Source organism: Stigmatopora nigra, chromosome 2, assembly GCF_051989575.1.
Source record: "Stigmatopora nigra isolate UIUO_SnigA chromosome 2, RoL_Snig_1.1, whole genome shotgun sequence".
Classification (NCBI taxonomy): domain Eukaryota; kingdom Metazoa; phylum Chordata; class Actinopteri; order Syngnathiformes; family Syngnathidae; genus Stigmatopora; species Stigmatopora nigra.
In genome coordinates, this window is record NC_135509.1 from 6,914,718 (window position 1) to 6,927,779 (window position 13,062).

Here is a 13,062-nt window from a genome sequence, read left to right on the forward strand (position 1 = left end):
CTTAATACCATCCTTCCCAGTTCAAATAGCTTAGCCATCCATTAACATTAATTTCAACCTGACTTTCATTCATCCCATGACCGACCAAAAACATTTGCAAAACCAAGTCAACTGTGTCCAAAATTGTAAATTAAAATGTAAATCAGCCGTAGTACGTGAACACAATAGACGCTTTGCCTTTGCTGCTTTCTTTTCAATTAACACAAGTAGAAAGAAAAAAAAACACATTGTTGAATGTTTGGCTTCAGGGCCTATTGAAGGTCTTTCAGCTGTTTTTTCTCTTTCTTTGATGAGTCTTTCAATAGCAAATTTGACTCTTCTTAACCTTGAAAATGAGGCGCAGCACAGCGTAAAAAAAAAGACAACTTTGTGAAGCGAGTATTTTAGAGACACGTGACCGAAAATGAAAAAAAAAGCCTGCGTTTTCAGGTTGGATGAAATCGCACATGCTCATAAAGCTGCAGGCAAATGAACCAGCAAGACCCTTCCATCTGTACACACGGCATAGCACAACAAACGACATGCACAAACACTATACTTGGGCATCTTTAACACCACTTAAACAGGTATGGAATTATCTTTTAGTTATACAGAGTTAAACTGTTCCCTCATTTAATGTTTATTCAGATAGTATTGCTATTATTTTTGTTTTTGGAATTCCAAGCCAAAATTTGGTAACCTGTGTGCGCACAGATTAGTGTATTTTACGGACTATAAATTGTACTTTTTTCAGTTTTTGGCATCTAAATCACCATTTAAACAGGTATGGAATTATTTTTAGTTCTATAGAGTTAAACTGTTCCCTCATTTAATGTGTATTTAGATAGTATTGCTATTATTTTTGTTTTTGGAATTCCAAGTCAAAATTTGGTAACCTGTGTGTGCATAGATTAGCGTATTTTCCGGACTATAAATTGTACTTTTTTCAGTTTTTGGCATCTATATCACCACTTAAACAGGTATGGAATTATCTTTTAGTTATACAGAGTTAAACTGTTCCCTCATTTAATGTGTATTAGCATATTATTGCTATTTTTTTTGTTTTTGGAATTCCAAGTCAAAATTTGGTAACCTGTGTGTGCACAGATTAGTGTATTTTCCGGACTATAAATTGTACTTTTTTCAGTTTTTGGCATCTTTAACACCACTTAAACAGGTATGGAATTATCTTTTAGTTATACAGAGTTAAACTGTTCCCTCATTTAATGTGTATTCAGATAGTATTGCTATTATTTTTGTTTTTGGAATTCCAAGCCAAAATTTGGTAACCTGTGTGTGCACAGATTAGTGTATTTTCCGGACTATAAATTGTACTTTTTTCAGTTTTTGGCATCTATATCACCATTTAAACAGGTATGGATTTATTTTTAGTTGTATAGAGTTAAACTGTTCCCTCATTTAATGTTTATTTAGATAGTATTGCTATTATTTTTGTTTTTGGAATTCCAAGTCAAAATTTGGTAACCTGTGTGTGCACAGATTAGTGTATTTTCCGGACTATAAATTGTACTTTTTTCAGTTTTTGGCATCTATATCACCATTTAAACAGGTATGGATTTATTTTTAGTTGTATAGAGTTAAACTGTTCCCTCATTTAATGTTTATTTAGATAGTATTGCTATTATTTTTGTTTTTGGAATTCCAAGTCAAAATTTGGTAACCTGTGTGTGCATAGATTAGTGTATTTTCCGGACTATAAATTGTACTTTTTTCAGTTTTTGGCATCTATATCACCATTTAAACAGGTATGGAATTATTTTTAGTTCTATAGAGTTAAACAGTTCCCTCATTTAATGTGTATTCAGATAGTATTGCTGTTTTGTGTTTTGTTTGTGGAATTCTAACTCAAAATTAGGTAACCTGTGTGCACAGATTACCGTATTTTCTGGACTATAAAATGCACTTTTATATATTTTTTTGCATCTTTATCACAATTTAAACAGATATGGAATTATTGTTTAGTTCTATATAGTTAAACTGTTCCTTCATTTTATGTGAAATCAGATTAAATGCTTTTTTTTGGGCACAGGTTACCGTATTTTCCGGACTATAATATGCATTTTTTTCATTTTTGCGGCATCTCTATCACAATTTAAACAGGTGTGGAATTATTATTTTTTAGTTCTATAGAATTAAACGGTTCCCTCATTTTATGCGTATTCAGATATTATTGTTCTTTTTTGTTTATGGAATTCCAAGAAAAAAATCTGTAAAATATGCTTGCACACATTAACGTATTTTCCGGACTATAAATTGTACTTTTTAATATTTTTTTTGCATCACCATCATCAATAAAAAAGGTATAGAATTATCTATTAGTTATATTGGTCATTGGATCCTCATTAAGCTCAATTATTTAAGCACATTTAAGCAATGGACAAGGTTGGTTTTAAAAAAAATCAAAATGTGTTGAAATCAGCAGCTCTAGGTGATTTTAGTACAAGAAAAAGAACATTCCATCCCTCCAAGAACTCACCTTCATAAGTTCCGCTCTCTAGCAAGGCTCCACTTTGCTCCAATTCCATAAAACGTTCCACCGACACAAAGTTGTAGTCCACCCCTGGCACCTCCCCCTCTTTGGGTTGCCTGGTCGTACCTAAATCGAGGGATTGAGAAAAAAAGGTCAAGAAAAGCCACTTTAGACGAAGAAAAAAGACCGGAATACCAGCGGAAACACTCGTGGCAGTCTGTTAGCTAATTGCTAACTTATAACAAAAGCCATTATACTAAAAATGACCAATCGAAAGTGTAAATCCAAGCAAAAAGATCACTTCAAAATCTGCCCTGAAAACAAGGGAGCACTAAAAAAACAAAATGTTGTTTTCCTTTGTTGTTGCTTATAAATCAAAGCTCCCGACACAACACACTTTGTGCACACACAACACTAGCGTGAAGGCATTTCAGGCACGGATCAATTAGAGGGTGCCGAAGCTCCGGAGAGTTCCATCAGCGGGGCTCTGTGATGGGCCTTAATGGCAGCTTTGGCCTTAATGAGCCGCTTGTGTTTGCGCTTGAGCCAAGTCCACTTTCAGTCCAGTGAAGTCCGCATGAAAGGACGAAAGAACTCTGCGTGCGTGCGCGGTCAGGGGCGACGGAGCTCAAGCCAAACGTTTGGGACGCTAGTGTCAATGGAGCATATGGTCTGTACTGGCTATGCAAGTTTTTGGTGGAAAATAACCAAGACTTTGACTTTGGACATGTTTTTGGAAAAGTAGTGGTACCTGTAGTTTATATACTGCAAAGTTATAACAGTACCTCTACTTACAAAATATTCATGTTAGCAAAAGTGATGTACATTTTTAAGGAAATCATATTTTTTTTCATTCCTGTTGTTCTTTTTGTGGCACATTAAAGCGTGACCGGACATTTGGTTGCATGGACGTTTGGTCGCATGGACGTTTGGTCGCATGGACGTTTGGTCGCATGGACGTTTGGTCGCATGGACGTTTGGTCGCATGGACGTTTGGTCGCATGGACGTTTGGTCGCATGGACGTTTGGTCGCATGGACGTTTGGTCGCATGGACGTTTGGTCGCATGGACGGTTGGTCGCATGGACGTTTGGTCGCATGGACGTTTGGTCACATGGACGTTTGGTCACATGGACGTTTGGTCGCATGGACGTTTGGTCGCATGGACATTTGGTCGCATGGACGTTTGGTCGCATGGACGTTTGGTCGCATGGACGTTTGGTCGCATGGACGTTTGGTCGCATGGACGTTTGGTCGCATGGACGTTTGGTCGCATGGACGTTTGGTCGCATGGACGTTTGGTCGCATGGACGTTTGGTCGCATGGACGTTTGGTCGCATGGACGTTTGGTCGCATGGACGTTTGGTCGCATGGACGTTTGGTCGCATGGACGGTTGGTCGCATGGACGGTTGGTCGCATGGACGTTTGGTCGCATGGACGTTTGGTCACATGGACGTTTGGTCGCATGGACGTTTGGTCGCATGGACATTTGGTCGCATGGACATTTGGTCGCATGGACGTTTGGTCGCATGGATGTTTGGTCGCCGGTCAAATGTACTAAGATATTAAACAGTAGTTAGATATTGTAATCTCTCTTTTAGATGTTAAATTCTCTCACTTAGATATTAAACTTTCTCTCATGAATATAATTTTGAGAGCTGGTTTCAACAGTAAACTCTGTCACCATTTGACCGGCGACCAAACGTCCGAGCACCCATTAAAGGGGCTTTAATGGCACTGTGATACGGAGCAGAGTACATTAAAGTTTAGTGCATTTCCCGCAGAAAATCAAAATGTATCTGTAAGTAGAACATGTGCTTCTTGGCCGACCGCCTTCTGACTGGTATACCTATCGATTGGGACAATCACAATCTAATTATTCTGCTGCCCACACCACAGGGAGACGAATTTTCCGGAATACTGATGACCCGTCGTGGCCTAGCCTCCCACTGCTTCTTGAGGAGACACACTCATGTAAAACCACATACTGTAAGCCAAGCAGAAAAAAAACATGATATATACATGCAAATATAGATTAAGATGCAGACTTTAACCCGCTACATGGTCATGAATTCTAATGAGATATCTACTTTTCCTATTTTGCTAAATTAAAGTGGTCTGATATAAATATGATGAAGTGGTTTTGTTACTCCAAGTACCCAAGTATGTAAGCATTATTTCCCCTTTTACTTGATGATGTCCTCTACTTTTGATTCTATGCGCACCAGTCCCTGATGAAGCAAAACAACCCCATAACACGACATATTTCCAATCACTATAAAAATGACTTTTCCCATTTCATTCTTAGGCAAAAATACAACAATCTTGTTCATCCCTTCACAAATTCAATGATAGATTTAGCTAACTTAACTCATTCACTACTACTCAGAGCGATAGACGTCCAATCCATTTGAAATGAGCAAGGCTGGCAGCCTCAAATAGATTGTAAGTCAATTGTCGTCAAGGGCAACCAAACCCGTTATTTTAGATTGGATTTTCTTACCTTGAATGATTCCAGCTCAATAAAATATAATGAATACAATCCATAATTAATGGAGCATTGTGGCTAAGTGGTCAAATGTTCAGCTGAGCTCACTTCTATTTTTAGAAAAAAATATCCTCCCTAAGGTAGCAGGGGTGCTGAAGCCTATCCCAACTAACTACAGGCACCAGACAAGGGACCTCCTGAATCGGTGGCGAGCCAATCACAAGGCACAAGAAGACAAAGGACAACCAATCATAGCTAATGGCAATTTTCGGTATTCAACTAGCTAGCCTAGCATGCATGTTTTTGAGAAAAATGGAGTACCTGGAGAAAACCCATGCAAGCCAGGGGAGAAAACACAGCGTGGGCACTCCTGGGATCGAACCCACGACCTTAGAACAGTGAGGCCAATGTGCTAACCACTCGTTCCATATAAAGTATGTGTAAAGTCGACTTCTAGTGAGCATAGTAACTAGTAACAGCTTCCTTCCACTAATGTGGGTGCGCACTCAAATCCTTCCAGGTGTATAATAAGCTGCTGAGCTACCAATTCGGGTGGAAGTGGCGAGGGAAGGACCGGGAGGGAGAGTGCGGCGGCTAAGATGCCACGCAGAAGGCGAACAAGGAAATTCCATTTGGAAGCCAAGCCAAAATAGCTGACATGCCGCAATAACTCCGTCGGATTTGGGGCAGGACAAAGACCTTTCTTGAATAATGGAAAGGGGCCGGCTGAAGACCGAGAGCACCGCCGGTTTCAACGTTCACGCATGAGGAATGTTTGTATAATTAAGACGGGAAGCTGGCAAGCGGAGGAGGCCGTGGGGGTGATGCTAAAAATAGACTATCGATGGACTGATTATCATAAATGAAAAAAGGTGTGGGCTAAGGTGGTCCGAAGATTTAGCCGTTTGGGTATTTCCATCCGGGCAGGTGCAATGTTAGGCTATGTTATGTTATGTTATGCTATGTTATGTTTTGCTGTTGTTATGCTATGTTATGTTTTGCTGTTGTTATGCTATGTTATGTTTTGCTGTTGTTATGCTATGTTATGTTGTGCTATGTTATGTTGTGCTATGTTATGTTGTGCTGTTATGTTGTTCTATGTTATGTTGTGCTATGTTATGTTGTGCTATGTTATGTTGTGCTATGTTATGTTGTGCTATGTTGTGCTATGTTGTGCTATGTTATGATGTGCTATGTTATGCTATGTTATGTTGTGCTATGTTATGTTGTGCTATGTTATGTTGTGCTATGTTATGTTGTGCTATGTTATGTTGTGCTATGTTATGTTGTGCTATGTTATGTTGTGCTGTTATGTTGTGCTATGTTATGGTGTGCTATGTTATGTTGTGCTATGTTATGCTATGTTATGCTATGTTATGCTATGTTATGCTATGTTATGCTATGTTATGCTATGTTATGCTATGTTATGTTATGCTATGTTATGTTATGCTATGTTATGTTATGCTATGTTATGTTATGCTATGTTATACTTGCGTGGGTATTCTTCAAGCACTCTAAGTCACGCGCTCTAAAAACAGGTCAGGGGTGTCCAAAGTGCGGGCCGTGGGTCGTAAGTGGTCCGCTAAATGGTCAGGTTGATTGTTTTGCTGGACTAGAGGTTTGTAGCGCATTCATACTGTACGTACAGAATAAATTGAGTTCATAAGGAACCTTAAAAAAGCATCCCCGAAAGTTTAAATCCTTAGCAAAAGACCATGTTATAAAGAAACAACTAGAAAAAAATGGAAAGAAATGGACTGACTTGACTTCCTGCTTACATCATTGCAATCCAAACAAAGGCTATTTGGGGCCGGCTGTTTTTTTTTTTTCTCCAGCAAATGTGAAGTGTGGCAGCAGGTCTGCAACCCAATAAAAGACAAAGAACAAACACACAAACACACTCACTTGCTCATTTGCACTCCAAAGCGCACTCTTAACACGGCAGCATTTGGACACAAGCGGCTGCCGCCACAACAACACGCGACTACCACTACCATGGCAACAAAGCAGACGTGATTATGAGGGGAATTCAAATGGAGCAGTGTTGGATGTAGCAGATCCAGAAAATCAAGAAATGTAAAAAATAAAAATTCTAAAACTAAAAATGTGGATTACATTTTTTTTATATAAAAAAGGGAAGAGTATTATATTTTCTCTATACCACAGGTGTCAAAGTGGCGGCCCGGGGGCCAATCCTGGCCCGCCGTATCATTTTATGTGGCCCAGGAAAGTAAATCATGAGTGCCGACTTTCTGTTTTAGGATCAAATTAAAATTAAGAGTATAGATTTATATTAAATTTCCTGATTTTCCTCCTTTTAAATCAATAATTGTCATTTTTTAATCCATTTTTTATGTTTTTAGTTCAAAAATAATTTCGTAAAATCTCAAAAATATTTTAAAAAGCTAAAATATGAATTGTTCTATAAAAAAACGGATTTTAATACAGTTCTTTTAATCAACTTCTAAAAAAATCTGGCCCCCGTGCCACCATTTTGACACCCCTGATTTAAACACGACAATAGTTTTAGCCATTTTCATAAAATATGTTCAAATAGTGTATTAGCATGACTCATTGGCTTCAAATATCCTCCCAAAGCTCCAAAACGATAACCCTGAATATATTACAATAAACCAATGAGTCATCTCTTCTAACGAGTCATTGCTTGATCAGAAAAGTGGAAAAAAAATATTAAATTTGAGCCCGATTATCCGGATGTAGATCGGGCCAAACAGCGTTTAAGCTACTTCTGCCAAAGTCTCTTGTTTTATGAAGCGAAAGTGGAAAACAACTGAGTGGGCCTTATGAACATTTTTCTAGAGGACAGAGAGAGAGTCATTAAAGTCTTTATGGAGATGTTTTGTTATCCAGTAAAAAAAAAATAATAAAGAAAATAAAAACAACAAGACAAGTGCAAGTAAAGAAGCTCCTGTCAACGCATAAAATATGACAAGTAAAAATATACAGCTTTGTTGCATTAGATTTTCTTGAAACTAAAGATGTTAAATAAATGTTATGATGTTATTTGCTTAAGTGGATGCAATTCAACCTGATTTTTTTCTCATGATAATATTCTATAAGAACAAATTGAATGAGAAGGAAGGAGGGTAACAAAAATGTGTTTACAGTAATCCCTCGAATATCACGGACCAACATGGCGGCAATAATCGCAAAAATAGGTAGTATAATACCTGAACAAATTTACATTTCTTTTAGCTAGTTATTATAAATTATTCAACACACATACAAATCTGTCCAATGCTAACCGACACACGATTAAAAACTTCATTTAAACGTATACATTTTGTTGTAAAATTGCCGATCAGACCTAAAAAAAATGTATAAAAAAGAGAAATCCTAATGGATGGTGCCCAACCTAATTCATGTTGCGGTTTTCTTTAGTAAGCAAAGCAACAAGAATGACGCCAAGTGCCAGTCACTCCGCAGGGAGCCCACAAGCACATCAAAGCGTATCGGCTATCCATAACAAGACTCTGCCGGCAGGCAAATCGCCCCTTTAAGGAGCCGTTCCCTCGGGAATGAAGTACATAGTACATTTTCTCGCACAAATAAACCTCAGTGCCGAGCGCCATTATTCATTCATCAGCTTAGCCCGTTAAATCTAAACGCATAAACAGAATGATCCATACGGGCAAGAAGAAGAAGAAGAAGAAGAAACCGAAATATTGTGGTATTGGTGCTAAACGGCGCTAGGCGTCTTCCATTTGAATGCAAATGTGATTGTGAATTAGTCAAGTGACTAATCTGATAAACAGAAAAGCAATATTTAAATATTCTTTTTAAACAGTCGGGTCTATGAGAACTATCCCAACTGACTTTGGACAAGACAGCATTTTTTATGTCCAACTTGTCATAATATTATAAGTTTTAATAACATAAAGGTCCATAAATCCACATAAATGTTGGATTTACATAACACAATACATTATTATAACACAAGGGTCTATAAATCCACATAAATGTTGCATTTACGTTAGAGCTAGCATAGCATTTGTTTCGTTTAACTTAGTCACTAAACAATAAGCTAAAATGACGCTAAAGTCAATAAATCCACATAAATGTTGCATTTACGTTAGTGCTAGCATAGCAATTTTGTAGTCCAACCTAGTCATAATCCAATACGTTTAAATAACACAAGGGTCCATAAGTCCACATAAATGTTTACGTTCGAGCTAGCATAGCATTTGTTTCGTCCAACTTAGTAATGAAACAATAAGCTAAAATAACGCTAAAGTCCATAATTCCACATAAATGTAGCATTAACATTAGTGCTAGCATAGGTATTTTGTAGTCCAACCTAGTCATAATGCAATAAGTTTAAATAACGGAACGTCCATAAATCCACATCAATGTAGCATTTACGTTAGAGCTAGCATAGCATTTGTTTCGTTTAACTTAGTCACAAAACAATAAGCTAAAATAACGTCAATGTCCATAAATACACATAAATGTAGCATTAACATTAGTGCTAGCATAGCTATTTTGTAGTCCAATCTAGTCATAATACAATAAGTTTAAATAATGCAACGGTCTATAAATCCACAAATGTAGCATTTACGTTAGAGCTAGCATAGCGTTTGTTTCGTCCAACTTAGTCATGAAACAATAAGTTAAAATAACGCAACGGTCCATAAATCCACATAAATGTAGCATTTTCCCTGAATATACAATTGTTAAAGATCTAAAACAATGTTTATTTTAGCTTTTTTATATATATTTTAAAACTTAACAAAATGACTTTTGAACTAAAAACACACAAAAATGGATTAAAAATGTACATTTATGGATTTAAACGGTGGAAAATCAGTAAATTGAATATACATCTATACTCTTCATTTTAATTTAATCCTAAAACAGAAAGTCAGCACTCATCATTTACTATCCCGGCCCACACAAAATGATCCAGCGGGCCAGATTTGGCCCTCCGGCCGCCACTTTAACACGTACATTAGAGCTAGCATAGCATTTGTTTCATCCAACCTAGCCACAAAACAGCTAAAATAACATCCATAAATCCACATATTGATGTTTTCAGACCCCATTATTCACAAAAGGAACTTTAATCCCCAAACAAAAAACCAAATCCATAACAAAAATGAAAGCTTTTACACAGTCAGAAAAGGGCTATCAACCACTGTGTTTAAGCTACAACGATTCCATATTGCCATTACGTCCTTTGGTATCTCCTTTCCCCCCTGTGCAGCTGCGTAAAGAGAACATTTGCGTCACAGATATGTTGTTGTTGTTGTTGTTGTTGTTGTTGTTGTTGCGCCTGTCCACGTCTGCACTCTTTCCCAGATCAGACTAATGAACGGCGATGATGGGACTCTAGTGACACTGGCTTGGCGCTGACATTTACTCGAGCCTCAGTTCGCAAACGCATCAACCAATTAACTAAGGCATCGTCGTATCATCGATGATGACTAAGCTTCCCTTTCGCCGTGTAAAATGTAATTGTTTTTTTTTTTGGGGGAATTTGTGACTGGCTAGACTAACAAGCTATTTTGAGGCCCATGAATCTGTCTGAATGTGCCATTCGCCCTTCATTGGAGTGGAGAGTCCTATTAAAAGAGATCTTTCTATTTCAGCCGGCTTGACAGAAGGTTATAGGAAAGCTGTCCTGGCAGTCCACAGGCTCGTATCGTATGACCGAGAGTCAAAGCCACTGTAATTGCCTGGCCGCTAACGTCGCCTCGATGTTCACGGAGCCGGTACTTAACGGGGGGGGGGGGGGGATACGGAAGGGGAAAAGAGTCCTGTTAGGTGACGACGCCAAAGAATGCGCTGGAAGACTCAAGATAACAGAAGTGATGATGCGAACTCGTCTCGGTGTTTCTGCGACAATAGCAGTGTTAAAAGCGTGACCGGACGTTTGGTGGAAGGACGTTTGGTGGACGGACGTTTGGTGGGAGGACGTTTGGTGGGAGGACGTTTGGTGGGAGGACGTTTGGTGGGAGGACGTTTGGTGGGAGGACGTTTGGTGGGAGGACGTTTGGTGGAAGGACGTTTGGTGGAAGGACGTTTGGTGGAAGGACGTTTGGTGGAAGGACGTTTGGTGGAAGGACGTTTGGTGGAAGGACGTTTGGTGGAAGGACGTTTGGTGGAAGGACGTTTGGTGGAAGGACGTTTGGTGGAAGGACGTTTGGTGGAAGGACGTTTGGTGGAAGGACGTTTGGTGGACGGACGTTTGGTGGAAGGACGTTTGGTGGAAGGACGTTTGGTGGAAGGACGTTTGGTGGACGGACGTTTGGTGGAAGGACGTTTGGTGGAAGGACGTTTGGTGGAAGGACGTTTGGTGGAAGGACGTTTGGTGGAAGGACGTTTGGTGGAAGGACGTTTGGTGGAAGGACGTTTGGTGGACGGACGTTTGGTGGAAGGACGTTTGGTGGACGGACGTTTGGTGGACGGACGTTTGGTGGAAGGACGTTTGGTGGAAGGACGTTTGGTGGAAGGACGTTTGGTGGAAGGACGTTTGGTGGAAGGACGTTTGGTGGAAGGACGTTTGGTGGAAGGACGTTGGGTGGAAGGACGTTTGGTGGCCCGGACGTTTGGTGGCCCGGACGTTTGGTCGCCCGGAGGTTTGGGCGCCCGGACGTTTGGTCGCAGGTTATATGATTAATTAAATGTTGGGGTAATGCGGTCAAAGGTCAGAAAGGTCATCACACGTGCATGATTATTAGTATCCATTATTGTTGAATTGTTATATGTTGTGTATTTTTTACATATTTAATTATATTCAGTGCAAACAGATTTATATTTTCACATTTTTATTCAATATTATTTAGAACAATCACTATTATTTTCATTATTTTCAAAATGTAATATAAAGAAAGTAACTAAATGAATAAAAACTGCTGAAAAAAACTGATTTTTACAAAATAACACTAATTTTGTTGTCATTATTATATTTCAATGCTATTTAACTCGCGCTAAACATTTTAAACGGGAGCCAGTCAAAATTAGACGTCTAGCACCGTCATTGAGTAAAATGAGCGCCCCAGAACTGATAACATAGCAAAAACAACGAAACAGAAAAGACTATTAATGAGCTGTTTTAGTCCACAATTGAAGCCCCGATGGCCAAACGCCGTCTCCTCGGCATAAAAACTATTCATTTTCTCAGCAAAAACCTTGGTGGCCCTCCGGAACCAAGGGTCAAATTAAACTCATAAGTCAAGGTACAAGCGCGCATAAAGTGCTTCCCTATTGAGTCATTATAAATGCACATACTGTAATTATTCCTGCAAAGTCTTTATACTAGCCTGCAGGCTTTTTAGTCATAGAAAGCAACACTTTTCCAACAACATTTTTTGACACATTATCTTTATCCGGAACTGCCATTTTGTAAACATCAACATGAAAGCGTCGCGGTTGCTAACTTTTGCTATGTGTATTTATAGGATAGCAATATTGTAATTAGCCATTAATTTTGAGATGCCTATTTGGCTTATTTGTAAATATCATGTTATTTACTATTGTATTCTTTTGGTATTCAGGAAAAAAATTAATGAGAAAGTATTTAGTGATTTTTTTGGGAAAAAATACATTTTGAATAATATTAATTAATACAAAAATGTTTTAATTAATGTCCGTCATGTCTTTTCGTCGACGCGCAAGTTTGTTGCATTTTAAAAATTGTTCTTAAATATCCTGTTATTTATTGTTATATTATTTTGGTATTCAGGAAAAAAAAAAAGAATAAGAAAATATTTAGTGTTTTTTAGCAATGTTGCAATTAATTTTGCAATGAGATGCCTAATTGGCTTATCTGTAATTATTATATTATTTTGGTTTTCAGGGAAAAAAGAAATGAGAAAATATTTAGTGATTTTATGGAAAATAAATTTGGAATAATATTAATCAATAATTTTTTTTTTAATTAATGTCCGTCATGTTTTGACTCATCTTGTCATTGATGCGCAAATCTGTTGATTTTTAAAAATTGCTCTTCCAGAACTAAATACAAAATTTATGTGGGTGTCAAAAAGGCGGAGTGAGGGCAAAATATGGCCTGCCGAATGATTTTGAGTGGCCCCGACGTGTCAATTTTATGTTTTTATGTCAAATCCCAATTGTAAAAATA

At 38.2% G+C, this 13,062-nt stretch overlaps 1 protein-coding gene across 9 annotated transcripts in view; it reads right to left on the reverse strand.

Moving 5' to 3' along the window:
* The window catches only part of magi2b (membrane associated guanylate kinase, WW and PDZ domain containing 2b), an 87,590-nt gene that overhangs the window by 54,422 nt on the left and 20,106 nt on the right, over positions 1 to 13,062 (reverse strand). For all 9 annotated transcript variants that reach the window (XM_077742790.1, XM_077742782.1, XM_077742774.1 and 6 more), the window contains one exon: positions 2,477 to 2,596. In XM_077742790.1, coding sequence (XP_077598916.1) covers positions 2,477 to 2,596 — 120 coding nt within the window. The remainder of the gene's footprint in view (positions 1 to 2,476; positions 2,597 to 13,062) is intronic.